We start from the raw sequence: 14,618 nt of genomic DNA, 5'->3' as shown, positions 1-14,618 counted from the left end.
TAAATAAATAAATAATGATACCACCAGAAAGAAAGGTAAAAAACACCAATTAAAGTTACAAAGGTTCACCAAGATAAGAAATTAAAACAATGCTGTAACTCTTGAGAGGAAGGAGGGGACTGGGGGCCATATGTGAGCTAGATCATCATTTGCCATACAGCCAGTAAGGTCTAAAACTAATAACCAATTACTAGTCATAAAGCAGATTCTTCTTTAGGGGTGAGGTGGCAGCATTATAAGAAAATGTTTACAAACTAAAAACGGTCCCCTCCAGAAAGCAAACAGGTAGGGCAGGGGTGATTCTTTTCTTATAAGCCCTTCTCCACAATTTACTTTTAAAAAACATGAACATAAATCATTTTGATAGAAAGTAAAAATAAAACTGTATTTTTAATGTGTGAACATATGAAATACTTGTGCTAACAGGAAATTCTTACTGAAGTCAATCTAAGACAGTTCTAGAGCAGCAAATCAGACGGCTGAACTCTGGCCTCATCCAAAGGCAGCCACCCCTAGACAATGAGAGCCATGCCCCTCCTAATGGGCCACCTGGCCACCCAGAAAGTGACAGATAAATACCAATGGTTGAAGAGGCACAAAGTACCTATGCATGGGTGGAGCACAAAGTCACATGGGGAGGAGAAGCACTTGTTTCTTATTTACAAGGGTGCACTAAAGATTTTTAAGCTCAAGGCAGTTTTAAAAAGAAGATTCCCCTTCTTTTGTTGTGCCCTTTCTGTAGTCAGTCATTCTGCATAATCTACAAGTGGATAGCGCACCACCACTACCTGGGCCCACCGTGTCCCTGCAAGAAAGACAACGTGAAAGAAGGTTCTTTTTTTTTTTTTTTTTTTTGGGACAGAGTCTCGCTTTATTGCCCAGGCTGGAGTGCAGGGGCCGGATCTCAGCTCACTGCAAGCTCCGCCCTCCGCGTTTACGCCATTCTCCTGCCTCAGCCTCCGAGTAGCTGGGACTACAGGCGCCCGCCACCTCGCCCGGCTAGTTTTTTTTTTTTTTTTTTTAAGTAGAGATGGGGTTTCACCGTGTTAGCCAGGATGGTCTCGATCTCCTGACCTCGTGATCTGCCCGTCTCGGCCTCCCAAAGTGCTGGGATTACAGGCTTGAGCCACCGCGCCCGGCCGAAAGAAGGTTCTTATATGCAAAGGTGCTTTGCTCTTTCTGACAGTTTTTCAAAGTCAAACAGAAAGTATTTCTGGTGAGTCATCTGCATGTTTTTCTTTCATAATTGAGGATGGATTATTGTTAAATTGTATAGAAGGAGTAGGTTCAAGTAACAGGAAGAAAACAAAGATGACAAAACAGGACAAGGCAGAAAAAGCCTCCTATGCATCGGGCATACACCAGTTGGAGGTTAACTGCATAGCATGTTTCCACAGACCAGGGATGGATCCTAAAAGAACAGAAGTGAAGGAAGTACTAAGTCTGACACCCGTGTTTCTCCATGCAATAGCCAAGCCATTTGGCCGAGGCACTCAGTCACTGAAGCTTTGCTGTCATGCAGAAACTTGATAAAACAGATGTGAGACAATGTACACCTTAACCACACACACACAAAAAGTACCACAAAAGTGACAAAAAAGATTTACCTGATCACTTTGTCGAGCAAGGATACTAACTTCTGTTGAAGCCGCAGATGCTGCCAGCACTAAATCCCTTAAAGAATAAAACCAGAGACCATTACATTCAAATATAGCAATAGTTCTCTAACTTGGGTCTGCAGGTAACATCTGTGAGGGCTGCCTCCACATGTCGAGGAGAGAGTAAGGTTTTCTATCTAGTTGAACAAAGGTGGGAAGATTCTAGATATAAAGCTGAACTTTCTAGTTTCTGTGAGAAAGCCCTGTGGAATCAGCTCACTGCCCACCTACAGGAAGACAAAGGAAAGACACAACAGAATCAAGTCAGAGTTCACAATAAATATGCCACCCAAAGGCAGAATAATGTAGCTAGAGGGATGGAAGCTTTGCTTTGAGTAATCTCCATTCCAATGGGCAACTCTGCTCTCAGAAGGAAACTTTTAATATATTCCTTGAGTATCAGTATTTTCATAAATCATCACTAGGGGTTAATGAGAAAATTAGATTTTTGAAATTAGTATGTATTTAATATAAATAACTCAAGATTGGGGAAAAAGAAATAATAGACATTATCAAGAATAAGCTGAAAATACATTCAAGGTATCTCAGCCTCCATTTTCCTCTATAACAGAAAAGATTTCAGGCTGGGTGCTCACACCTGTAATCTCAGTACTTTAGGAAGCCAGCCTGAGTAACCTAACAAGATCCCATCTCTACCAAAAAACAAACAAACAAACAAACAAACAAAAACTTTAAAATTAAGCCAGGTGTGGTGGCATGTGCCTGTAGTCCCATCTGGGAGGCTGAGGTGGAAGGATCACTTGAGCCTGGGAGTTCCAGGCTTCTGTGAGCTACAATCGTGCCACTGTACTCCAGCCTGGGTAATGCAGTGAGACCCTGCCAATCCATCAATCCATCCATCAATCAATCAATCAGAAAAGATTTCAACATGGGACAAGGTGACTCAGGTGTGATCTTCCAGTGAGAGCAGGAATGCCCTGTCCAGACTCTCTGCTCACCATTCCTCAATGTAACTGAGGTAGTAATGATGCTGTCTCTCCGTGCAGCTGCCATAACAGGGCTCCATAAAGTTCACAAATATCTCTGGGTGTTTTTCTTCTTTTTTCTACAATGAACAAAGCAAGAAAAAAATTATGTGCAATTTTTCTCGGATCCTACAGTAAAAGAATCTCAAATGATAAATCATTTAAAGTTGTATGAGAGTATTCACTCAAAGTCTAAGTCCAGATATACGGACATGGTATAAAGTCTAAGTCCAGATATACAGCACTTAGTACAAGGAGTACAAACATTGGCCATCAAGCGAACTGCATTTAAACTCTGTTCTGCCACTTTCTGTCCATGACAGATGCAGATTTTTCAACATTCCTGATACTTAGTGTTCTCATGTGTATACCAGATCTCCTAAGCCTACTTCAGAGGCTACTGTAAGTGTAAAATGAAATGATACATATAAAACTTCCAGCCCAGTGCGTGAAACATAAGTAGCAGTTAACAAATACTAGTGTTAATATTATCCCCTAGAATAGAAAAAACCTCTAATCTTAAAAGAAGGCATCTAGATAAACATTTTAAAAATTCAACCTTATTAGAAACCCAAGAGTTAAAAATAAGACATCTTTTTCAAATATCAAATTGGCCTCCCTTGACACCCAATCTCAAACACATACCAGTCATCATCTATCCCTAACACAGCTTTATTTTCTCCATCACTCTTATCAGTCCTTGATCTCACACTTAGTATTGACTATCCCATTAGAATGTAAGACCAGCCAGGTGTAGTGGCTCAGACCTATAATCCTAGCACTTTGAGAGATCGAGGTGGGAGAACTGCTTAAAGCCAGGAGTTTGAGACCAGTGTGGGCAACAAAGCAAGACCCCACCTCTACGAAAAATTTAAAAACAGCTGAGTGTGTTGGTTTGCATGCCTGTGGTCCCAGCTACTCAGGAGGCTGAGGCAGGAGGATGAGTTAAGCCCAAGAATTTGAGGCTGCAGTGAGCTGTGATCCCACCACTACACTCCAGCCTGGGCAACAGAGTGAGACTCTGTCTCTAAAAAATAAGTAAAAATTATCAACAACAACAAATTTAAAACCATTAAAAGCAAGGCCATCACCTTGATCACTGCTATATACTCAGCTTTAAAGCAGTGCCTAGCATACTGTTGGCATTAAAAATTCGAGAGCGGCCGGGCGCGGTGGCTCAAGCCTGTAATCCCAGCACTTTGGGAGGCCGAGACGGGCAGATCACAAGGTCAGGAGATCGAGAACATCCTGGCTAACACGGTGAAACCCCGTCTCTACTAAAAAATACAAAAAATTAGCCGGGCGAGGTGGCGGGCGCCTGTAGTCCCAGCTACTCAGGAGGCTGAGGCAGGAGAATGGCGTGAACCCGGGAGACGGAGCTTGCAGTGAGCCAGGATCCGGCCACTGTACTCCAGCCCGGGCGACAGAGCGAGACTCCGTCTCAAAAAAAAAAAAAAAAAAAATTCGAGAGCAAATGAAATAATTTTAAAAATCAAGATACTGTCTTGCTCTTCTAAAATTTCTTTATCGAGTTAACCAAGACCCACAGTTTATAACTTAAGCAAAATCATTTTTTTTTTTAACTTCATACCAAAACAATAGAACACGCTGTGGACACTCCAATTTTGGACTCCAGGCCCATGGTACAGCATGGAAACCTTATACCTGAAGCTGCATAATCACTGCCAGTAAGTAAAAGAACCTGAAATCAGGCCAGGTGCGGTGATGCACACCTGTAATCCCAGCACTTTGGGAGGCCTGGGTGGGCAGATCACTTGAGCTCAGGAGTTCAAGACCAGCCTGGGCAACATGGCGAAACCCCATCTCCACCAAAAAAAACAAAACAAAACAAAACAAAAATTAGCCAGGCATAGTGGTGTGCACCTGTAGTACCAGCTACACAGAAGGCTAAGGTGGGAGGATCACCTGAGTCCAGGAGGTCCAGGCTTCAGTGCGGTGAGATCACATCACTGCACTCCAGTCTGGGTGACACAGTGAGATCTTGTCTCAAAAAAAAAAAAAAGTTTCTTCAGATTGTGGTATATTTTATTGTGCACCTATGTAAGATGAAGAATTAACTATTAAAATTACATTTTCAACATACAAAAAAAAAAACCAACACACCCACAAACACAAAAAAATCCTTGAAATCAAAGCCTCCAGCTTTATTAGAAGACTTCTCTAATTCTCAAACAATGAAATTTCTTTCACATGCATACCGGCAGGAGAGCCATCACCACATCCGGAGACGTTTCCAGGGTCCCATCTGCAGCAGCATACACTATTGTGAAGACATATGTACCGATCCACAGCACATCCAGAACTGAAAGACACATCTTAATCAGTAGGTCATAAAAGTGACAGCAACCAGATACAACCAAAAGTAGCTTCTGTTTGGATTAGCCACTGCATGCTATTATAATACACACTATGGATAAAAAAAATCAAAGGCCCAGATTTCATTGACTAAATATAATTCACAGGTACAAAGATCCAAGAAGCCCACACTCATCCCCAAATGATAATTTTTCTGCTGGATTATAATCAGGGCAAATTATGAAGAATTGTAATAAAAACTGGGGATCCATTTCATGTCATTTACCATGAAACACAGACGTCACCCAGAGGGCCATAATTTACACTGACTTAATTAGCTGTTTGAAATAGTGACATTATTCATAAAGCAAACACCAACACCTCACTGAGCAGGTACATTACATGATTTCGAATTTCTGTAATATACATAACATGTCATTAGAGGTCAGCCCAATAAGAAAAGCAGTTGTTACCTCTGACAGGATGATCTGACTCATAAAACGGAGGACAAGGAATGACTTTTTTTTCCTGCAAAGTCTGAAAGAGATTTGGAGGGGAAAATAAAGTATCAAATGAAACAATCCCTAAACCAATCAAACTATCAAATCTAATCTATTCCTTAGATGCCACCTGTTCCATCTCCTTGGCCAGGTGAGACTGAAGACACAGAACAGCGCTATCTACTTCCAGGACTTCATCCTACAGAAATGCATGAACGTGGCCGGGTGTGGTGACTCACACCTGTAATCCCAACACTTTGGGAGGCCGAGGCAGGTGGATCACCTGAGGTCAGAAGTTCGAGAATAGCCTGGCCAACATGGCAAAACCTTGTCTCTACTAAAAATACATAGCCAGGCATTGTGGCGGGCACCTGCAATCCCAGCTACTGGGGAGGCTGAGGCAGAAGAACTGCTTGAACCCAGGAGGCGTAGGTTGCAGTGAGCTGAGATCGTGCCACTGCACTCCAGCCTGGGCAACAAGAGCAAAACTCAGTCTCAAAAAAAAAAAACAAAAAACGCATGAACATGTTCAGATATAGGTAATGAGAGTAGTCAGTGCAACACCATTCGCAGCAGCAACAGCACTAGCACTGATGCAGATAATCATCAATAGTGGAATAAGGCTGGGCGAGGTGGCTCATGTCTGTAATCTCAGCACTTTGGAAGGCCAAGGTGGGCACACCGCTTGAGCCCAGGAGTTTGAGACTAACCTGGGAAACATGGCAAAACCCTGTCTCTACAAAAAATACAAAAATTAGCTGTGCATGGTGGCAAGTGCCTGTAGTCCCAGCTACCTAGGAGGCTGAGACAGAAGAATCACCTGAGTCCACGAGGCTGAGGCTGCAGTAAGCCATTACCTTATCACACCATTGCACCCCAGCCTGGGCACAGAGCAAGACCATCTCTCAAAAAAAAAAAAAAAAAAAAAAAAAAAATTTAAGGCAAACAGCAAAGCAAGAAAATTAAATAAACTGCATTATCTTTTTACAGGTTAGTGCCCTAAATAAGAAACATAACCTTAAACCTACACCGCCTACATTCAGCACTCTGCTCCCCTCCTCGCAAGAGAACAGTCTTGAGGAAGAAGGCACAACAAAGGCCTTAGCACCACCTGTGAATCCCTCCTTCGTGTCCAGGTTCAATAGATACATGTGGGTTCCTTGCAACTCAATTGATATTGAAGGATATTTGTGAACATTATCTCAAGAAATTCACAGGGAGGATGACAGAGTGCACATGCAACAACAAGTGTACCCATTTTCTTTGGTGCCCATAGTTAGAGAAACAGACCATCAAAGACGGGCTCAGTGAAAAGACAAATACTGTGCTTTAACCCAGAGTGATTCTGTATTATCAATATAGCTTTTTCACTAACTCTTTTCCCTTAAGCTCTGTTTTTATGGAATGGACTGAAAAAGTTGGGGAACAGTGCATAGCGTATTATCACATTTTACATGAAAAACAAAACAAAACAAAAATGCAGCTACACATAGACTATTTGTATAACATCCAGAAAGTCTGGAAGGCTACCTACTCAACACAACACGGTGGGTGCCTCTGGAAGGAGGACTATGGGAAGGAAGGGAAGAGCTCCACTCTTCACTCACTGATGGATTTGTTACAATGAGTATAAATTACTTTTTAATAGGAAAAACAAGAAAGATACTCCCAAACCACCCCCCAAAAAAGTGAGCAACTTAAAAATTCTGAAGTTCAAGATAAGAACTTACAGGAAGATACTGGACCACAGTTCCATTCTGTTTTCCCACTGCCAGCTGCTTTCCTTTGGGGCTCCAGCACACTGAGCAAAGACGGTATTACCAAATAAAAACAAGAAAACGGAGCAAACCAATGAGATCTATCACACACAGCTAATTATCAATTCTCATTCCTCTGTCAGTCCCTGGAAGATTGTAGGATCATCCCTATCCGGCAAAGTGGAAAAAAGTAAAATCATTTTAACGACATAAGCCAATTGATTTATCACTGGGCTTATTGAATTGAAAGCTAAAAATGCTTTTTCAATAGATTACTGTCCAGAAAGCTGCAAAATACAGAAAACTCTGTAGTCTTTAGATAAGACAAGCAGAATAGAGAAGGTTTCCAAATACCAAGAAATCACTGGCTGGGCACAGTGGCTCACGCCTATAATCCCAACACTTTGGGAGGTCAAGGTAGACAGATCACTTGAGGTCAGAAGTTTGAGACCAGCCTAGCCAACATGGTGAAACCCCGTCTCTACTAAAACATACAAGAATTAGCTGGGCATGGTGGCACGCGCCTGTAACCCTAGCTACTCTGGAGTCTGAGGCAAGAGAACTGCTTGAACCCAGAAGGTGGAGGTTGCAGTGAGCCGAGATCGCACCACTGCACTCCAGCCCGGGTGACAGAGCAAGACTCTGTCTCAAAAAAAAAAAACAAAAGAAATCATTCTCCTGCTCCCATTTAACATTTCAAATGCTTTTCCCCATGAAGTTACAAGTGACGTTCAGAGTACCACCATTACAGATTCAGAAACAATTATTCTCAAAAAACACTTCTAAATCAGCTGTACCAAAATATTTCTCCAGAAAACCCAAGTACATTCAGGTTAAATTATGTATGCTGCTTAGCTTCAAGGACATTAACTATGGGTATAAAGAATACTCTCAGCCGGGCGCGGTGGCTCAAGCCTGTAATCCCAGCACTTTGGGAGGCCGAGACGGGTGGATCACGAGGTCAGGAGATCGAGACCATCCTGGTGAACACGGTGAAACCCCGTCTCTACTAAAAATACAAAAAACTAGCCGGCGAGGTGGCGGGCGCCTGTAGTCCCAGCTACTCTGGAGGCTGAGGCAGGAGAATGGCGTGAACCCGGGAGGCGGAGCTTGCAGTGAGCTGAGATCCGGCCACTGCACTCCAGCCCGGGCGACAGAGCAAGACTCCGTCTCAAAAAAAAAAAAAAAGAATACTCTCAGGCCGGGCGCGGTGGCTCAAGCCTGTAATCCCAGCACTTTGGGAGGCCGAGACGGGTGGATCACGAGGTCAGGAGATCGAGACCATCCTGGCTAACACGGTGAAACCCCGTCTCTACTAAAAAAATACAAAAAACTAGCCGGGCGAGGTGGCGGGCGCCTGTAGTCCCAGCTACTCGGGAGGCTGAGGCAGGAGAATGGTGTAAACCTGGGAGGCGGAGCTTGCAGTGAGCCTGAGATCCGGCCACTGCACTCCAGCCCGGGAAACAGAGTGAGACTCCGTCTCAAAAAAAAAAAAAAAAAAGAATACTCTCAGCCGGGCACAGTGACCCACACCTGTAATCCTAGCATATGTGGGTGGAGGAGGGCAGATCACTTGAGGTCAGGAGTTCAAGACCAGCCTGGTCAACATGTAGAAACCTTGTCTCTACAAAAAATACAAAAATTAGCTGGACAAGGTGTGCATGCCTATAATCCCAGCTATTTGGATGGCCGAGGCACGAGAATTGCTTGAACCCAGGAGGTAGAGGTTGTAGTGAGCTGTGATGATGCCACTGTACTCCAGTGTGGGTGACAGAGTGAGACTGTCTCAAAAAAAAAGAAAAAAAGAACTCTTCCATTCTTAACCTCCCTCACCATGTTAAAAAACAAAACAAAACAAAACAAAACAAAACCAGCTATCCGCTTTTACTTCTAGAAATCAATTCTTAAGTAGATGACCATGATTGTATGTTACAGTGTGAAAGCCTTTATTACTCACCAGAGGTTACTGCTACAGTGGAAGGAAGAGTTGCACATACTTTCACTGTTTCCGTGACTTGCAGGACAGCAATACTACCATCAGCCAGACAAACTGCCACCATGGAGGGGACAGTGGGGTTCCACTTCATATCAATCACCATGCCTCCTGCATCTTTCAAGAGCTTATGATAGGCAAATGGACGTTTTTGCTGTTTAGCCTTTCAAAACAAATATGCAAAAGTGAAATAAGTTAAAAAATTAGTAAATGCACAAACATTTAATATTCAATGGAAATTACTGAATATACAAGTTATCTCAAAATCAGTTTATTTTTCTCCATAACCATAAAAAAAGATTTAGCTTTATACATCAATCTATTTGCTATAGACAATTTCAACACAACTTTGAAAATGGCAATCAATCATTCTAACATGCTTAGGGGGACTCTCAGCAGGGGAATGCACAATTGCAAAATAACCAATAAATAGCAGACACTAGATTAAAATCTTGGCTCTGCTTCTTAATAGTGCTGGGACCTTGGACAGCTAAACTCTGAGCCTGTTTCTCTACCTATAAAATGAAGATAACAGTACCTACTACATAAGGCTGTGGTAGGCATGAACGAGGCACAAGGCATATAAAGCACTTAGTACAGAGTCTGACACACAGTCAGTATAAACACTCGCTATTATTATCTTTTTTTTTTAATTATTATCTTTCTTAAACTGCTTGAAATGGAAGAACATTGCATTATGAGGCGAAAGACCCAAAATGCAGGAACTTTTGACATTGTCTATTAATCTATCACTTTGGGCAAGTCACCTAAGCCTCCTGATAACAACTTAGGGCAGATGGCGTTATGAAAGAATTTCTTTTTTTTTTGGAGGCGGAGTCTCACTCTGTCGCCCGGACTAGAGTGCCGTGGCCGGATCTCAGCTCACTGCAAGCTCCGCCTCCTGGGTTCACGCCATTCTCCTGCCTCAGCCTCCCGAGTAGCTGGGACTACAGGCGCCCGCCACCTCACCCGGCTAGTTTTTTTTTGTATTTTTAGTAGAGACGGGGTTTCACCGTGTTAGCCAGGATGGTCTCAATCTCCTGACCTCGTGATCCGCCCATCTCGGCCTCCCAAAGTGCTGGGATTACAGGCTTGAGCCACCGCGCCCGGCCATGAAAGAATTTCTTGAAGTCCCTTCTGTCTCAAAGAGCTATGATTCTATAATTAAGGATTTTTTTTAACCCACATTTTAATCTAGAGAGAGACTTCAAGGGTGAACCTATGAAGCTTCCGAGTTACAGTTCAACACAAGGAAATCTGCTTAGGGTTCTCATGTTGACATCACAGTGTAACAGTAGCTTACCTCATTTGAGAATGTGCGAACATCAAAAAAAGCAATAATGGAACCATATTCACTGGACATCATGCACACAGAGAGTGTGAGATTATCACAGCTCAAGGCCAGGTGATGGATTGGGAATTTCATAGGAACTAGTAAGCCTTGGACTTTATCAACTATGAAAACAAAGAAATACAAAGCAGAAAACAGTATGTTCTAAGCATAAAGCCACAACCTCTACCCAGTTCAACATGAAAAAATTTTTGCATCTACATAAACACACATACACCCCAATACCTAGTTATACAGATAAATCTTTACTTTCTTAAGATATATAATCATGCATTAAGTATCCCAGGAATTCTTCCTCATACTATCTGGGGAAACTAACTGTGGCTGTTGCCCTTGTTGAAAATATTTTTGCAACAATGCAAAAAGTACACATTGCCAATAGTTTGGATCGTACTGTTGTGCCAACTGAAAACCCATACCAATAAAACCCTTCACCCAGAGAGCCAGAGCCCAAGTTCAACTGAGCAAAAATAAAAGCATGGCGTAATGGTTAAGTGCTTCCCTCTTGAACTGAGAAGAACAACTCATGTAAGGAAAAGTACAAAGGACCAAGGAGAAAACCTAGAAAGGCTTCCATTAATCTTCTTGGGAGTCAACCTTCAAATTCACAGCAGTGTTCATTTTAGTATCAGAATGACTTCTTGGGAAGGAAACACAAGAGCATGCCACCACACTCCTCTCTCTACTTTGCAACATAAACCAGGGAACTTACCTATTTTATTGGGATCATCTCCGGGTTTATTTTGAATAAGAAGATTTTTAGTAGGAAAAATCTGCAAGCCACTGGCTCCACCAGCAAAGACCAGACCATATTTGTTGGACACAGCAAGCAGACTCGAGCGTTCCTTGGGCAGTTCCTCAGGGGAGTCAAAGATTCTCACCTTCTTTAGCGCCCTAAACTGAAAATCCTGTTGTGAAGAATCAAAACAAGATCAATTCAATAAATAAAGAAATTAAAACAAGTTATATTCAGTAGACCCAATTTCAGTACAACAAAAATATATATTACTGAGAACAAGGTCTGTCTCAGTTGTCTTTTTTTCTGAGACGGAGTCTCGCTTTGTCGCCCAGGCTGGAGTGCAGTGGGCGATCTTGGTTCACTGCAACCTCTGCCTTCCAGGTTCAAGCAATTCTCCTGCCTCAGCCTCCCAAGTAGCTGGGACTACAGACGCCCACCACCATGCCTGGCTAATTTTTGTATTTTTAGTAGAGACAGGGTTTCATTATGTTGGCCAGGCTGGTCTCGAACTCCGGACCTCAAGTCATCCATCCGCGTCAGCCTCCCAAAGTGCAGGCTCACAGGCGTGAGCCACTCCGCTCCGCCCTCAATGTTTTCTGACATGGAACACTTCACGAATTTGTGTGTCATCCATGTAAAGGGGCCATGCTAGTTTTCTCTGCATGATCCCAATTTTATATGTGCTGCCAAAGGAGTGTGAGATTACCATCTTCTAAGTCTGTGATTCTATTAATAAACCCTTTTTTTCTTCTACCCCAGCATATCTGAGGAATATGACACAATCTCATTAGGTGGCTCACCACAGGTGGTGATTCTCAAAAAATAATCACTATTCTAGGCCGGCACGGTGGCTCACACCTGTAATCCCAGCACTTTGGGAGCCAGAGGAGGGCAGATCACTTGAGGTCAGGAGTTCGAGACCAGCCTGGCCAACATGGTGAAACCCCGTCTCTACCAAAGAATATAAAAAATTAGTCAGGCATGGTGGCAGGTGCCTGTAATCCCAGTTACTCGGGAGGCTGAGGCAGGTGAATTGCTTGAGCTGGGGAGGTGGAGGTTGTAGTGAGCCGAGATCATGGCACTGCACTCCAGCTTGGGTGACAGAGCGAGACTATGTCTTTAAAAAAAAAAAAAAAATCACTATTCTAAACATGGCACGTATTACTATACCCTACATGCATGTTAGTGATTTACTGTTCACACAGATGACTAAAATCTTCCTGCATCTTACTTCCTTTCACTATTTAAAACAGATGTAGCCCGTCTGCTGCACCCTCATTCTGTCAGAACACATATAAGAACTGGTAAACACACCATGCTGAAGTTATCCCTGCGGGACTCTCACGTTGCCATCACTGGAAACACTTGGCCCTCCCTTTAGGTTCCTGGCTTGAGGCTGATACACCCATGTCAAAACAGTCTTCCTAGTCCAGTCAACTAAAGGTTCTGCAGGATGGATGACCTCCCCTGACTCTACGTTAGGCAAGCCCGTACCACCTTACAGAAGTACTGGGAGAGCAAAGGTCTTCAATGATGCTGACGTTCAGCCCCGCTGTCAAATGTGACTTTAGGGAAATCACTTTCCGAGCCTCGACTTAATTCTCTACATTAATAACCACTTCGTAGGGCTGTTGCGATGACTACACAGCGACTGGCACACAGTCAACGCTCAATAAACAGCAGTTATTGCCACTACTGTGACCGCCACATGAAAGTAGCTAGGGTAACTCAAGAGCCGTGCACGAGACCAGGATGGGACTGGGAAACTGCATTCGGTGGGGCTATCATGCCAGCGGCGCGGCAGACGCGCAGCTGAGCGCGGTGAACGCGGTAGTCTGTTCAAGCAGGAGGCGGGACAGCCGGCACCGCCCTTAGCCTTTCAGCTGGGCTCCAAGGCAATGCCAGGACTAAAGAAGAAAGGGAGGCCCCAGTTAGTCTCTGACCTTCATCTCCCGCTCGGGAATCATGGCATCCATTTCGTCTCCCATCGCGCCGCCCTCGGTGTGTCGAAGCAGCCACCGCTGCCTCCCACGGCCTTGCCGACAGAACCTAGGCCGCTCGACTGCAAACTTCCTTCCCTCAGCGCCAGCGGCGCGCAGTTGATCCCGCATTTCCGGCGCGCGTTGGTGACGTCAAGCTTGGCCAGGGAGGCCGCGGAACCCAGAGAAGCCGCGCGTTCTCCCGGCCGCCGCTCCCCATTGGCCAGCTCGTGCTGAATAGGGGCGTGGCCGTGGGGCCCCTGCGCCTGCGCCCTGGGTCGTCCTGGTGCCGCTCCCGCCTTCGCAGCCAGCACGGGTTCGCTTAGTGTCAATCTCTCTTCTTGGGTGGCCCACGCCTAAGCGACCTATGCTCCTTGTTCCTCTGACACCTTACAGTTCCTCTTAGATGTAGGTTGGCTATTAGTAGCTTCCGATTCAGATAAGTTAGGAACTTGACAGATGTTTTCGGTGCGCTACTTTAGAGAGAGGCTTTGGGCTATGCAAGGGGCGGGAGGAAGGGAGGTTCAGAAAAACGGGGTCGGGGGGTCGCCAGTGTGGAAGGTGGAAGGCTGGGAGGGGAGATTAAAGGGCACCGAAGACCAGCTTTGTTTGCTCCTATCAAGGTGGTCATTTCCAGAGCAAGAGCCATATGCACCTCTAGCTGCACGAGTTTGTGCCATGTCCTTTGCAAAAACCTTCAGATGTGGGATCTCATGTAATCTTGAAGACTTCTAGTCATCCTAGGGGTTATTATTTAGTTGATGAGGTAGACCAGGCGCCGGTGGCTCACGCCTATAATCCCAGCACTTGGGAGGCCGAGACAGGAGGATTGCTTGAGCCCAGGAGTTTGAGACCAGCCTGGGCAACATGGCGAGACCCCGTCTCTACAAAAAACAAAACCACCACAAAAATTAACCAGCAGTGATGGCATGCGCATGTAGTCTCAGCACACTCAGGAGGCTGAGGTGGGAGGATTGCTTGAGCCCAGGAGGTCGAGGCTGCAGTAAGCTGTGATTGTACCACTGCACTCCAGCCTGGGTAACAGAGCCACACCCTGCCTCAAAAAATAAAAATGGGCTGGGTGCGGTGGCTCACGCCTGTACGCAGCACTTTGGGAGGCTGAGGTGGGTGGAACACCTGTCAGGAGCTGGACAGCCTGGCCAACACAGTGAAACCCCACCTCTCCTAAAAATACAATTAGCTGGGCGTGGTGGCGGACGCCTGTGGTCCCAGCTACACAGGAGGCTGAGGCAGGAGAAGGGCATGAACCCGAGAGGTGGAGGTTGCAGTGAGCTAAGATTGCGCCACTGCACTCCAGCCTGGGTGACAGAGTGAGACT

The 14,618-nt window shown here is 44.7% G+C and overlaps 1 protein-coding gene and 1 pseudogene across 5 annotated transcripts in view; both read right to left on the bottom strand.

The window, feature by feature from the left end:
- Positions 1-13,427, bottom strand: part of NUP214 (nucleoporin 214) — a 112,455-nt gene extending 99,028 nt beyond the window's left edge. For all 5 annotated transcript variants that reach the window (XM_033194190.1, XM_033194208.1, XM_033194212.1 and 2 more), the window contains exons 1-9: positions 13,244-13,427; positions 11,274-11,469; positions 10,514-10,665; positions 9,175-9,373; positions 7,191-7,261; positions 5,434-5,497; positions 4,864-4,967; positions 2,618-2,724; positions 1,608-1,674 (exon numbers count right to left, since the gene is read on the bottom strand). In XM_033194190.1, coding sequence (XP_033050081.1) covers positions 1,608-1,674; positions 2,618-2,724; positions 4,864-4,967; positions 5,434-5,497; positions 7,191-7,261; positions 9,175-9,373; positions 10,514-10,665; positions 11,274-11,469; positions 13,244-13,411 — 1,128 coding nt within the window. In that variant the 5' untranslated portion in view covers positions 13,412-13,427. The remainder of the gene's footprint in view (positions 1-1,607; positions 1,675-2,617; positions 2,725-4,863; positions 4,968-5,433; positions 5,498-7,190; positions 7,262-9,174; positions 9,374-10,513; positions 10,666-11,273; positions 11,470-13,243) is intronic.
- On the bottom strand, positions 11,896-11,996 carry LOC117073969 (annotated as a pseudogene).
- Positions 13,428-14,618: the final 1,191 nt, after the last annotated feature.

Source organism: Trachypithecus francoisi, unplaced genomic scaffold, assembly GCF_009764315.1.
Source record: "Trachypithecus francoisi isolate TF-2019V2 unplaced genomic scaffold, Tfra_2.0 Contig01585, whole genome shotgun sequence".
NCBI lineage: Eukaryota > Metazoa > Chordata > Mammalia > Primates > Cercopithecidae > Trachypithecus > Trachypithecus francoisi.
This window is presented reverse-complemented; position numbering and strand designations above follow the sequence as displayed.